Source organism: Barbus barbus (assembly GCF_936440315.1).
Source record: "Barbus barbus genome assembly, chromosome: 40".
NCBI lineage: Eukaryota > Metazoa > Chordata > Actinopteri > Cypriniformes > Cyprinidae > Barbus > Barbus barbus.
The window spans coordinates 7891730-7906476 of NC_136718.1; the positions used below are offsets into that span (position 1 = coordinate 7891730).

Here is a 14747-nt window from a genome sequence, read left to right on the forward strand (position 1 = left end):
CCTAGAATCTTGAGGACCGTATGGACATGCACAAACAAAAGCCACATCAAGTGCACCATGTGAGACCCGGCTAAGAATAGTGCGCTGGATCATTTGACCACAAGGTGGAGCCAATGTGACAGGCTTAAGATGGCATGAAAGAGCCGTGATGCACAGGATTTAAAGAAAACATGTCCCTGTTACAAGTAATTTCATGGATGATGAAGAAGGGATGAAAAAGTCAAAACTTTATACTTCAGGATGGCTATGTAGTTTAGTAACTAGCAGAGTTTGAACTACATTATAATGTGCTACATATGAGACACTTAACACCATGATAAGCTCTCTTTCCTGATTCTCTGCCTATGTCCCACCTGAAGATGCCCTCCGTCTGGGCTCCACCCAGGGCCAGCACATACTGAGAGAGCTGCACCTGCACCCAGGGCAGTTTCCTGTCGGGGAAGAGCTCACTCTGCCTCTCCATGATCTCCTCCAGAGCGCTGCCGAACAGAGACGGGGTCACGATGGCGTTCCGACCGTGATCAATCTCCTCCAAAGTGGGCTTCCTCAGGCCCTACAGATGAAACAAGAATTGTACATACTTTGTCACTTTTGCAATTTGACAAGAAGAACTAATAAAATATAGTGATATCAAATTTATATAGACTCGATGAACAATATAACTTCTCAGTTTCATATAACTTTAGGGGCTGGTAAGATATTTTAAAGAAGACTTTTAAGGCTGCATTTATCTGAGCAAAATACAGTAAAAACAGTAATACTAAGAAATATTGTTACACATTTAAAATAACTGTTTTTGAATTTAATATATTTTAAAGTGTAATTTATTCCTGTGAATTTTCAGCATTACTCCAGTGTCACATGATCCTTCAGAAATCATTCTGATATGCTGATTTGTTTCTCAGGAAACATTTATTATTATTATTATTATCAGTGTTGTTAACCATGATACTTTTTTCAGGATTATTTAATGAACAGAAAGTTCAAAGTAACAGCATTTATTTGAAATATATATATTTTTTGTATACAATGCAAGTCTTTATATTCACTTTTGATCAGATTACTGCATTCTTGCTGAATAAAAGCATTAATTTCTTTAAAAAAAATCCTAACTTGAACTTGATTTGATCCTTTTTTCCTTAGTATCAGCCCAATGTTGTATATTTAATTGTAACTTATTTTTACACTTAAATCACATTTATTTTCATTCACTTAAGGTTAATTACTCATTAATAATTTATTAACACTGTTAAATGTAATCTTTTTGTAAATCTCAAAATGAATATCCATTTTTCATACATTATAAATGTTATGACACCTAAATTCACTTGTAGCACTTAAAACAAATCATTTTAGTTTATTAGACAAAATAGTATATTATTTTAATATTGAATATTTATCAGTTATCAGCCATAAAATGAATCTAATTATCATCTTATTGGCATTGACCAGAATGTTCAAAAACGCTTTTCTAGCGTTTTTGTGGATCTTTTGTTATTTTTGGAACTTGACAGTCTGTGGTCATTATATGCATCCTTTGCATAGAAAACAAATAAAGAAAAGCATGAGAATGAATGATGATAATCCTCATTTTTGTCTGAAATATGAATGATGATAATCCTCATTTTTGTCTGAAATATTCCAGTACAAAACAGAATTAAGTTTTTAATAACAACCCTCCACTGACACATGAAACATCTGTTGATTGGACTGTGTTTCTCTCATAACTATGTGGAACAGATGGACACCCTCTCAGCTGTAACACAATATGAGAGATCAGCGCTGAGCGGGATAATACGTAGCTGCGCGGTAAAAATAGCCCACCCAGTAAAAACGCTGGAGACAGAGGTGGGATGGCTGATTACAGGATGGGACTGGCGAAAGGACAAATAGGGAGGGAAACAGCTTCTGCTAGTGCTGTTAGCAGTGAAGCGTGTGCATGGACGTAACTCATGGACGAGTCTTACACAGGGGCCTGGGGGGTTGTTGTAACCTTTTCTTCTTAGTTTGGGTTAGTGGATTAGTAATTCTCATGGAGTGCTCCTAAAGGCCAGGTGCTGTGATTGCTCACAGATGTAACCAATTTTAGACGGCTGCACCATATACTGCTTCTTTTGACCATTCGGAGACTCCTGGGTACGATCTAACAGCAGTGCCGGCATCGATAAATAAAAAATACTCCCAGGAAAAACTCTCTTTAATTATATTTGGCATCACATGATGCAACTTCTACATGTCTGATTAAACCAGGTTAGGAGTCACTGAGCATGTTAAGAGTCAATGCTGCAATCAAGAACTGATGAAGAACCATAGCCTGCAAAGCTGGATTCATTATTTTTATGTTATAGCTGATAAGCGATTTAATGTCCGATATTAAAGGGATAGTTCACCCAAAAAAATGAATAATCTGTCATCATTTACTCTCCCTCAAATTGTTCCAAATCTGTATGAGTTTATTTCTTCTGTTGAACATAAAAGAAGATATTTTGAAGAACGTGTGTAACCAAACAATTGCTGACTAAAATGCTATGGAAGTCAACATTCTTCAAAATATCTTTTATGTTGAACAGAAGAAAGAAACTCATACAGATTTGGAACAACTTGAGGGTGAGCAAATGATTATAATATATAATACAATTAAATAAATCCAAAATCTACTGATTTCAACTGACATCTACTGATATTATTATTATTATTATTATAAAATCCATAATAATAAATCAAATCCATTTAAAAAAATTATAAAATACAAAAAAAACTCTTAACTTCTAATAATAATAACAACAATAATAATAATTATTATTATTATCATCAAATCCATAATAATTAAATCCATTTAAAAACATAAAATAAAAAACCTCTTACCTTCTTGCCCCCAGTAATGGCCACTTTTTGCAGCTTACGGTAGCAGTACTTTGCGTAAGTGCTGATGGGAAGACCTGTCAAAGACAATTAAAATGCAGTATTACTGACCAATGACAGAACTCTCAAAGGAAATGACATAATTGACCACTGAGTGACCCAATGCATGTTTTTTTCCTGGTCAAATTTGCAATTCAAAGGCCTTAAGGAGAAACACAGTTTGCCTTGTGAATGAGCCTTGTGACTTGTATCAAAGTCCTAAGCATACAATGCTTTCCTAAGGGATTTATCAATAAAGAAGTCTTTAGAAACAAAGCCAATCCACTCATTTTCTATGGTTTCAGAGTGCATGGCCGAACATGTTATGAAAGCGAAAGGCTTTGGATGACAGGGGCGTAATATGATTTTGCAGGCATTCCAACAGTTGGATATGGAAATAACACAAACAACAGTTGATAGCACGGTCAGAAAAAATTAGTATTGTAAAACGATTAATCGCATCCAAAATAAAAGTTTTTTTATTAATATGTGTGTGTACTGTGTATATTTTTATGTATATATAAATACACACAAATGCATGTATATATTTAAGAAAAATATGTTACCTTTATATATTAAATATATTTATATATGATATAATTTATATGAATATAAATATATACATGTAAATATTTTCGAAATATATGCTGTATGTGTGTGTCTTTATATATACATAATAAATATATACAGTACACCCACATATATTATATAAACAAATACTTTTATTTTGAATGCGATTAAAGGTGGGGTATGTCATTTTTCAAAAATGGTTTAGAAAACTGAGTCTGGGCCTAGTACCAAAACAAACTTGTAGCCAATCAGCAGTAAGAGGTGTGTCTACTCATGATGTAGAGGAGAGAGCGTTCAGTGAACAGCCGAGCCGAGCGACAGAAAGATAGAGATGGCGAATAAAAAAACAAAAGAGGAAAACGTCTGCGAAAAGATAAGGCAAGAACTAGGACCCGTGTAAATATCGGATCAGCTATCCAGCGCTGGAGAGAACTCAAGGAGCAGAAGGCCTGTGTTCGGACGCCGAGGTTGCTTTGTTTCTTCCCGATAGGCGAGTAACACCGTGTCTAAACCGAACGCGCCTCAACAGCTAAAGTCTGCCTACACTGGACGCGACAAACCGACCGTTGAAAATCATTTGAAATTTGTGTCAGCACGTCATAAATAGAACGCGGCAGAGATTTATCATGTCGAACCACGCAGCATCCAGTGTAGACAGCATCACTGATTATAAGGCTACGTATGTATGGGGCGGAGCTATCAAAATAGGGGAGAGAACCTTTTGGAGTAGGGGCGTGTTTGTTTTGGTGATTTCAAATATCAACATTGGCTTCCAGATATCGCTTACCCCACCTTTAATTGTTTGACAGCGCCTAGAAAAAATACATTTGCTTAACCAATCAAGTTAAAAACATAAGCTCAAACACAGAAGGTCACACAAAGACAGACCAATGAGGCATAAGTGCTGTGCAAGTAGCTACTCGCCAATCCAGAACCTGACAGGGCTTCTTCTTTTACTCAAGACCAACTTCAGTGACTCATATGTTTTCCAGCAGCTGAAAACTGAAACCCTCACTCTTGCTAAGCATGAATGCTCAACGTCCTGCTGAGAGATTGCTGGAAGTGAACATTTCGAGTGAGATGTGAACGTTTCCTCACAGCTACAAGGTACATGAGGCGTGAAGTTTAACTGTTACGAGAAAAACTGGCTGGAAACCAGCGTTTAAAGTACTAATGGAACCTGTCATCCACACTTCGCTAGATGAAATATCGCTCACGCTGATATTAAAGAGAAAGCGATACAGCTACTAGTGACTCTGGCTAAAACACACTGACCTCTAAGAATTACACTGTGGTGCGAGGCGCTATCTGTTTCATTCAACTCACTCTCACAGCACTTCCCTCCCTTGTTTCTTCTCGGGAACGTGTCTCATTCTTTGGCTGTACAACCTTACGTGGTTACGCGGGTCTGAAAGAGATTTACAGCGAACAGGTGACTAAGGTTTGACTGGGCAGAACTGAAGCCTGAGAGACATTAAGAACAGACACAGAGAGGCTTCAGGGCTCTTCACAGCCATTACTCACAAGTTCAGACAAACATACGGATGGGAAGAGGGAGTAACAGTTTTACATGGGAAAAATGTTGATGATAAAAATCTAAAAAAGACAAAATGCTCAGTCAAACAAGCTCACTATGAAAACAAAAATAGCATTCCTTCTTCAACGTAGCAGCTGTAGCAACTTGAAACAACTCTGCAAAGTTCGCACATTTAACATTTCTGACAAGACTGTTAAATGTAACATAAATGATCAGAAAGCTTTCATGATTAATATAATGGATTATGCAGTCAAATGAAGCAGGCAAATCTATAACATTTGCATGCTGAGGTACTGGAGAAACTGTATAAATGTGTGTCTTGTAGTAACTCGTCATCAAATCTGGAGAAAGTATATTCGGTGTATGATTTACTTTGAAGATTTTCACTCAGAAATTGCTAGTAAATTTCTCAAATAATTACAAAGAAATGGCAAGTGATGTACTTTAAACTAAAAACTGTATGTAGACAAATGAGGTTTCTTTCAGTTAATGGTGTGAAGAAAACCCTCATAAAACAGATAAACACACACCGTCAGGAACAGGTGGTTCTGTATGAGGCTGTCTACTGCCATCAGCCAACTGTGAATCACGAAGATGGGGAGATTTATAGCTCTTGTTTTGATGACTCTTGTGTGTATGAAGCTGTAAATTCATGTTAGACAAGCAGGTCAGATATTTCACAACAGTCTGTATCACTTCTGGCTGCTCTTTCTCTCTTCTTTCCCTTTGACAATTTTATTGTTACATTTCCTGATGTATGAACCTCTTCTCTCCATCTTTTCATCAGTCCTCACACCTCTATCACTCTGTATTATAGAGGTTTGTGACCAAAATCAGTGAATTTATAACACGGGAATGATATAGCATTCAAAGTTTCAGTTTGGGGTCTGTATGATTCCTTTGAAAGAAATTCATAATTTTATTCAGCAAGGATGCATTAAATTGATCAAAAATGACAAGGATATTCATAATGTTACATTCATAATTTCAAATAAATGCTGTTCTTTTAAACTTTCTATCCATCAAAAGTGCCAAGAACAACTCATGTATCATGGTATATTTCTTGAGCAGTAAATCAGTATATTAGGATGATTTCTGAAGGATCATGTGACACTGAAGACTGGAGTAATGATGCTGAAAATTCATCACAGGAATAAATTACATTTTTAAATGTATTCAAATAGAAAAGTGTTTTTTTTATTATTATAATATTTCAACATACTGTTTTTATTGTATTTTCGACCAATTAAATGAAGCATTGGTGAACATAAGGGACTTTTTTTTAAAGCTATTAAAACACCATCTGTTTTTAAACCATCATACTGTACTTTTCATTTATTGGAGTTATTCCTCTTTCCTTCATCACCCATATTCTTGGATTCATTTGTGAATGTGTGCTGCGTCTCATCCTACAGTTAAACACACTTTTATTATCGGCCTCTTAAAGATAAAGAATGACAGTTTGGACGCTTCAGCAGTTACCATATGAAAGGAAACGAGCTGATATGAGGGCTGTTTTGCATACAAATAGTGCCAGTGTTGTAACGGCGGTCCTTTGAGCACATAGACCCCCCCCCCCACAATGCACCTCTAACAGGCGGCAGGAGTAGGCCACACCCTGACAAAGTATCCTGAAACAAGAGCGAGACAGTAAAAGAGCCTCACAAAAAAAAAGAAAAACAGTGCCACCTCATATTATAAAGTCCTCTGAGAGTGTTTATTTCAAAGGGGCCTGTGAACTCCAGCCCTTCTCACAATGCCATCTCCTGGGGCACACGGACAGCTGGTGAGGCCCTGCAACGGTAAAGCCAGATTCCTTCTGCCGTTCCAGAACATTCCCAGCATCCAGTCAGAGAGCGGGAAGGTGCAGAGGTGTCACATGGAATGCTCCACTGCAGCCAAAACAATGCTCGGGATGACTAAAGTAAACCGGCAGCACTTCAGTCAGCTCATGAGTCAAGTGGACACTGTTTAGTGGCGGCAGTGTGATGCAAGTGAATTTGTTTCCTTTGTATTTTCCATCCACTAGAACCACAACAACATTCCTGACTTTTGGCTTCCAAATACACACATGATGCTGGGATTTGAAAAGCCATTGGTTTTCTGGCTTAACTGGAACTCAACACTCTTACAAACATGGATGCCACCATAAGTCCTCCCACAAATCCTGTAATCTTTACCATGAAGTACAAAGATCATGATCTTGTTGATAGTAGGCCAATGGCACATGACACCTATAATGTTGCTATATCCAATTGATGAAACTACAACCCATCTTATGTGATTAATGGGGAATACCACAAAGAAAGCACAATGACAAAGTATAAAAATATGGTTAAAGGTCAATGATTATCAGCCATTGTGGTCTGAAGATGATCAGATATACCCTGAATTTGGGGAGTAAAGGTACACCCATTCGTACCTAAAATTTTCGGTACCGATCCTTCAGTTCGAACAAATGTGTACTGAACAACTACAGCAAACCATTGCATGAGTGAAACTTTATTGGAAACTTCCAGTTTTATTTACTGTTACTTTTGATAAGAAACAAAGTTTCATCTTTCATATTATGTTCATATTATACCATGTTATGTACATATTTTTTTCAGGCAATTCAAACTATAATTCCATGCTTTGATGTGGCGTGACAGATCGCTGTATAAACGCCTCAGTTCAAATGACAACGCAGCGTGAGTGAGCACGATCATCCCTTTCTCTTTACAACTAGATTTAAAATAAATAAACATGAATGTATGAAATGAATGAAATCTCAAGGCTCATGTAATCTCTCAATCAGTCTTTCAACCACATCAAAACTAAATGTCACGTAGCATTTCATTTACCTCAGGCAAGTCATCAGTATCCACAGCTTGTTAGTTCACCAGAGAAACGAAGTCTAGAGAAGAACAGTTTGCGAAATATTAGACTCATTGGGCCAGATTTACTAACAGCTTGCATCAGCGCAAACCGTCTTTTGGCGTTAAAATAGTACTGTCAGGACTTACTAAAGATGCGCAGTGAAGATTAGCGCTGAAAAGGAGTGGACACGGTCATTTTTTCCCCCTGACCTTATTGAATATGCATTTGTAGAATTTTCCGCTTTCAGAGGCAAAATGTTTGGGAGGAGAATATTAAAATGAATCACGCAATGCGATTTACTAATGTTTGCCCTAGTCAAATTATTTGCGACATTATTTAACGCCCCCAAATAAAGCATGTCTTTTACTATTTTGGAGTGTTGATTATATTTAAAAATAAATAGTAATTGAATTTAAGTTTGGGCTCTATTGTTAACTGCTTATAGTAATGTAAAAAGGCTCCCTAGATTTTTATCCCTAATAAAATGTTAATAAAAAGTAAAACGTTTAATTTTTCCCCTTCCTGTAGCGTAACAATACCGAACCGTTACACCCCTACCCTTAATGATTAAAAATGGCTTCTAAAATGTTCACTTAAGTGGACACCAGCACCAGAGGGTTCAACACTCTCACTCCCATTTCATATATGAAATGCAGTCCCCTAAATGTCGACCGCTGAGTTCACACTGTGATGTATCATGCAGTGCAACGATTTCATCAGTCAGTCAGAGGGTAGTAATAAAATGATGAAACGGACTAGATTCAGCCAGCTGCTGCTAAAAGAAAAGTCCTGTGCAAGAGAATCACATGTAAAACTGTTAATAAACTAAAAGATCGGGGCTGGTGACAAAGTCCATAGGTTCGAATCCCACAAAAGGTGATCCATGAACACTTCAGCTTGCTCTAGATCTACTGTCCATGTAATAAGTATTTAGTACTGAAAGATTATTGATAATGACAGTATATTTAAGCCTTCCATCTCAAACAGTGGCGGTCATTACTTAACTGGTGATAGTAAAGTGAGCACATGTCTCGTGGCACTGCCCCTTTGAAGACAGCGCACAGTGTAATTAACCAAGGCCAGGCTGGAGCTGCATTATTAAGAGCCCACGCAGAGCTGTCTCGTCAAACTCTGTTTTGCAGCGGGGCTCTTGAGAAAGGCTCAATGTGTGCACGAGGAATATAGGAGAGAGATAAAAGAACAAGCTTAGGGTTAAGTTGGATGGCAGCCACCGAGGGTGTAACCTGATAAAAATGTCCCGTTCTCCTTTTTTTGTCTCAATCCGCCTGTTCCTCTTTCTTTCTCTTTCCATCTCCTATCACTCTTGCTTCAAGACTGAAAGACGTTCTCAGGATCTTTGTTGCCTCTCAACCCACAAACTCTCTCTCTTTGCCTGCGCAGTCTGGCTACGGGCCAGGGAAGCGTGGGACTCGCAGAATGTCTTGTTGCTCAAAGCTTTAATCTTGCCTCTAAAAGAAAGAGTGAGAAAGGGAGAGAGGAGGGGGATACTCCCCTTCTGTGCTTGGCCAGCTGCTCTCTCTTTGAGTGGTCCTCCTCCACCAGCGGACCCAAAGCATCATTAATACTCTCCCTCCTCAGCCAAACGTGTTACCAAGAAGATTCCCTTATTTACATTGTATACCAAACCCCCTGACACTGCATATGAGTGGGTGTGTTTAGGAGCCTCTCTTTCAGTTAAAGATTAAGGATACTTTAGCTTACAGAATACGAAAAACAACATGAAACGGCATTCATTACGGATTCAACTAGAACAACAGATAGAACGACAGACAGACAGAAAGAGACAGACAGATAGATAGATAAAGACAGACAGAACATTAGACAGAATGAACAAATGAATGAACGATAGATAGATAGATAGATAGATAGATAGATAGATAGATAGATAGATAGATAGATAGATAGATAGATAGATAGATAGATAGATAGATAGATAGATAGATGCCAATTCATTTTAAAAGCCAACTTATTGATTGAAAGAAAGCCAATTCATTAACTCTAAACTCCCTGCCAAAACCTCTCCTCAAGTTTTCTCATGTCTGTACAGATTTTTCCCTGATTGTCTGTGCACCATAAACTCACCCTCATCCTCTTCTTCCTTATTGTTCTGTCTCCTCTTCTTCCTGGATTTGGAATTCTTCTTGTTTTTTATGTCCTGTTGTTCCATGATGTGCTGCAGTACTGTCAGATACAATAAAACTGTTAATTTTATACACTCATATGCTTCAACAGTCAGTCTGAACAATACATGACTTTATTGTTCCATGACCTGGTGACTTTGACTTGCAGTAACCCCTGCGTTTTATTTTTCTCTCCTCCACAGCGTTACATCCTGTTTGGGTAGGCACAATGCCATAATAATTTTAGCAATGTAACCAATATTGGTCTGCTCTGTTTGTATGTATATAAGTGTATCAGGCTTTGAATCCATATGGGACAGCCTAAAATATAAACACTCCCCTGTGTGTGTCCTTTGCCTGTCCCACAAACAAAAACACTGGACTATCCAAGAAATACACTATTTGGCTTAAGTATTTAGACGCTTAAACCACACTTATAAATGTATGAATGCAATTGCATTAGACATAAAACTTCAAAATAGGGGTGTGCGATATGTATCGTCTCCGATAATATCATAATTGTTGTTTTAACGATGTGCAATTTGCCATTATCAAGTATTTTGCAAAAAACATTCAAAACAACCCTACAGAGTGCACGCATGCGTTACGTTAAATCTAGACTAATGCGCGTGTTCTTTCACTGCATGATTCAGTCTAATAAAATACATTTAGAATGATCACAAATTCAAGACATTGGGGCAGAAAATGTATATTTATACCACTTCATATAGTTAATCAATTTCACACAAAGAGTGCCATTTTTCCCCAACAATTACCATGATTACAAATGGGATATTGATTTTTTTACAACAGTTAAAAAACAAGAAGTTAATTATGAGATTTACGTTTTGGACGCCATATTTCCTGTTTTTGCACTATTTCGCCAACAAAAATAATTCCAAACACAGCCACAGCACTGTTTTTTGTCTCTGAGCAACATGACGGTGTTTCGTTCCTGAATGAATCAATCGTTTAAATGATTCGGTTCAATCAGAATGACTCACTTATTAACAGTGACTTGCTGCCACCTACTGGTGGTTTTAATTTCACATTCAAAGTATCTTAAATACTTTATTTTAATAATTTCAAATATCAGTATTATTATTCTAATTCACTGATTAAACGTAAGAATTTGACTCAAAAGGTAATGACTCTTTTAGAAAATAAATGTCTTCATAAAGGTAAAAATGCCCATAAAATGTAAAAAAAAAGACCTTAAGACACCAGCACAATAACTCACTCAGCAAAATATTGTCTAATTATCGTTATTGATAAAATCCCAGGCAATTCTGAGATATTTTGTCAATATCGCACACACCTACTTCAAATCAGTTTATCCATATTAAATATCTGAAATGACCTACTTTTCTTATCATTACTGGGCTCAAGGTGTCGTTGGATGTAGCCTTCCAAATAGCGCCTAAACTTGGGCGAAGGCGAGAAGAACGCTAGGCTGATGGCCATCAACTCCCAGCCCGCCTCCAAGCTCCTCATATTCAAGTTTCCGGTGGTCTGTCGCACCAACTGCACGTACAGTTCATCCCTCAAGCCTTGCATCCCCCAGCACTTCGTGACCACCTGAAGGGCCGCATGGCGTTTGTCCAACCTGGTTGGCCTGTCGCCCATGTAGGCCTGGACCAGCTTGAACATCTCACAGGCTTCCTTCTTGACAGACCGGTCGCTGGTGATCAGCATTGGTTTCTTAATGGAGCCACGGTTCCACGAGAGCATATTAGCAATGGAGACGCGCCGGCGAAACAGGCCCTGCGTGTGCTGGTTAAGGTTCTTGCTGGCCCAGTCCTCCATGTTGGCGTCGGGTGTAGGCTTGCAGAGGGTGGTGTATGGGTACTGGTAACCAGAACCCATGCTGGCAAGGGAAGGAGGGGGACTGTTGTTGTTGTTTTTATGGGGGAGGTGGGCGGTTCCATGACCCGCTCTGTCATGGTCACAGTCCTGGGGGGAGATGACCTGTTGAGTTTTGGATTCCAGTGTTCCTGTCTGGAGACATAAAGAAAGACTGAGAAACAGATAGATGACAGTACGGATACAGCTGTTCTAGCATTTCTTTGCATCATCACGACTGCCGCAGGAACTTGAATCCGAGTGCGTGTGTTGTGTAGGTTGCAGCTGATTGGCTTACTCTGTTTCCCTGCAGAAACCTGGAAACGCTCACATGGATTACGCTCACTCCCTAAATAGGTGACCCAATATGGAAATCACATCCTAACTTCAAACATTACTGCCTCCCCTCTTCTCTCTCCTCCTTTCTCCCTATTTTCTAACTCATTAATACTCCAAAAAATCCCTGTCCGACTTCTTCCACACTGAAGAAAATGAATTCAATAACTGAATTGAATGCATTTTTCTCTCATTTAAAAATGTTCACAGACACATAAAAAATATTATAATGATGGAATGAAAGTAGCAACATATTTTCTTCATTGTTGTAGCATACATGCGAGTGTAACAGGCAGTGTTGGGAAAAGTTACTTTTAAAAGTAATGCAATTTTGCGTTACTCCCTGATAAAGTAACTGATTGCATGACTTTTTTACGGAAAGTAATGTATGTTACTTTTGCATTCCTTTTTCTCATCTGGGCTTGCTTGTTTGTTTTAATATATAGAAAAAGTTTTATTTTGGCAAATGTTAAAGCCCTTTCATTCCCTCAGGCTTAAGGCAATGTAAATTCACGCTCAAACAAACCTTTTAGTTGTACTGCCATTCAATATTGCAACAAGAAAGTTCATTACTCTTGAGCAATAAAAAATAAATGAAACATGTTATGTTTATCTAAAGTCATTTTGGCTTCTTGGTATGATTGAATTGGATAATCAAATGTCGGCAGCAAATAAAATGGGATTAAATACGTAGAGTATATTTGTGTTATTTAATTTATTTAATTATTGCAGGTTTGAGTAATATTCCGAGTTTGCATTTCACTATATTTATTAATTTAGATTTCTCTCAACATTGCGACAGGAGAGCTGTCAGTCCATAAATTGGAAAACAAAGTAATTGGCATTACCTATTAATGTATGCGAGCTTGCAGACAATTGTGGCATTTAAATAGCCTAAAAGTTGTTTTATCTAACATGGAGTGGGTCAGGCAGCTATTTTGAAATCACATGACCAGACTGTGATAACCAATATCCAACCAGTAATTGGGATAAATTAATCATGGCTGACTACGAAAAACTGTGATGTGATTGTGTCACATCGCGTTGCAGTTTCAAGTTAAGTGTGGACAGACAAATCTACAAAAACAACAAGAGAAATATGAGATCTTTGATTCTTTAGTATTTCAGTTGTGTCAGCCAAACATGTGACACAACCAAACACAATCATACTGACATTACTATGGTTACAAAAACAGTCAATGAGAGATGACAGGTTGTGAACGTTACATTTGTTGTGTATTCCCGTAACATAAGGATTACGATCCAAGATGGCGGCGCGATCAGACGCAGCGGCTGCTCCGGATCCCAAAGACGGTGCTTTTATGTCTTTTAATGTCGTCTGTTCGTCTTCAAATAGTGTCAGTTTACCGCTAACTCATAAGGAAATCACCCCAAAACTCATCTATGATCGCCAAAGTCTTTTGGATATCGGCAACGCATACAAACAACAACTCTCGCCGGCGGCTACTGAGAAGCTACGGGGTCTTTGTTTACTGCTGGAGACAGACCTCGAGACCGCAGCCTCACCTACTGACGCTACCCGCACAAAGCAGCGTCGCAAGCGGTGTGAGAGAGGACGGAAGCGCGGTAAGCACGGAGGTATACGAGCTAGGCTAAGAGCTAACCCCACAAGACCGGCACTTCCAACACTCATGCTCTCAAACGTTCGCTCTCTGGAAAACAAACTGGACTTAATTCAACTCAGTCGGTCTACACAGCATGAGGCAAGGGATTGTTGTGCGTTTGTTTTCACCGAAACATGGCTAAACGACAACATCCCTGACTCCCGGCCATCCAGCTGCACGGGCTAACCAGTGTAGCATTTTGACCAATCAGACACACAATTTTGCATTTGATTTAACAAATCAATTAGTTATTAGATTAACAAATGGTCACAGACCCCCCCCCCCACTCCTAATACACATACTGGTTCTGGTGTGTCTGTCAACGACTCCAGGTCTCTGGTTCCATGGCAACCCATCTGATAACATTGGTTTTATTACTCAAAGGAATGCGGGTAGAGCAACACTTCCTCTTAGGAAAGACACATTACACCATAAAAATGGACTCTTCTCTACTTAATTCATAGAAAACCCTTCTTGGAATGAACACACATACCTTTAGGTCATTGTGTATATTATTACTGTTCTTGTATATGTTTTTGTGTATTGTACACTGTTTTCTGCATGCTTATGATAGATCACTAGTTAATATTACTTTAGCTGCATCATGTTTACTCTCTATCAATTCGTCTTCGGATGATCTAATTGAGAGTGAATATTACATGTCGATACCTATGCAACATATTAGTGTCCTAAGAATCTTTAGAAGTTTGTGCATTAACCCAGGCGAATTACCTATGCAAATTACCATGTTCATAGACAAAGGGTCATAAAAATTTCCCTCCAAAAATCCAGGACTCCACTGGGTATTTGACACCCCAGAGGTGTGACCTCTATAGCAGATAAGCTCTCATTTCAGAGATGCCCGGCAGTCTGCGGTTTTGTTAGATCCTAAGAGGATGTGAGCTAGAACTTTTTCTGACCCTCTAAGTTTTTGTG

The 14747-nt window shown here is 38.4% G+C and overlaps 1 protein-coding gene across 3 annotated transcripts in view; it reads right to left on the bottom strand.

The window, feature by feature from the left end:
- Positions 1-14747, bottom strand: part of LOC306859780 (rho GTPase-activating protein 39-like) — an 85088-nt gene that overhangs the window by 6005 nt on the left and 64336 nt on the right. For all 3 annotated transcript variants that reach the window (XM_079401032.1, XM_079401034.1, XM_079401033.1), the window contains 4 exons: positions 11373-12006; positions 9971-10069; positions 2866-2939; positions 354-553 (listed from right to left, as the gene is read on the bottom strand). In XM_079401032.1, the coding sequence (XP_079257158.1) occupies positions 354-553; positions 2866-2939; positions 9971-10069; positions 11373-12006 (1007 nt within the window). The remainder of the gene's footprint in view (positions 1-353; positions 554-2865; positions 2940-9970; positions 10070-11372; positions 12007-14747) is intronic.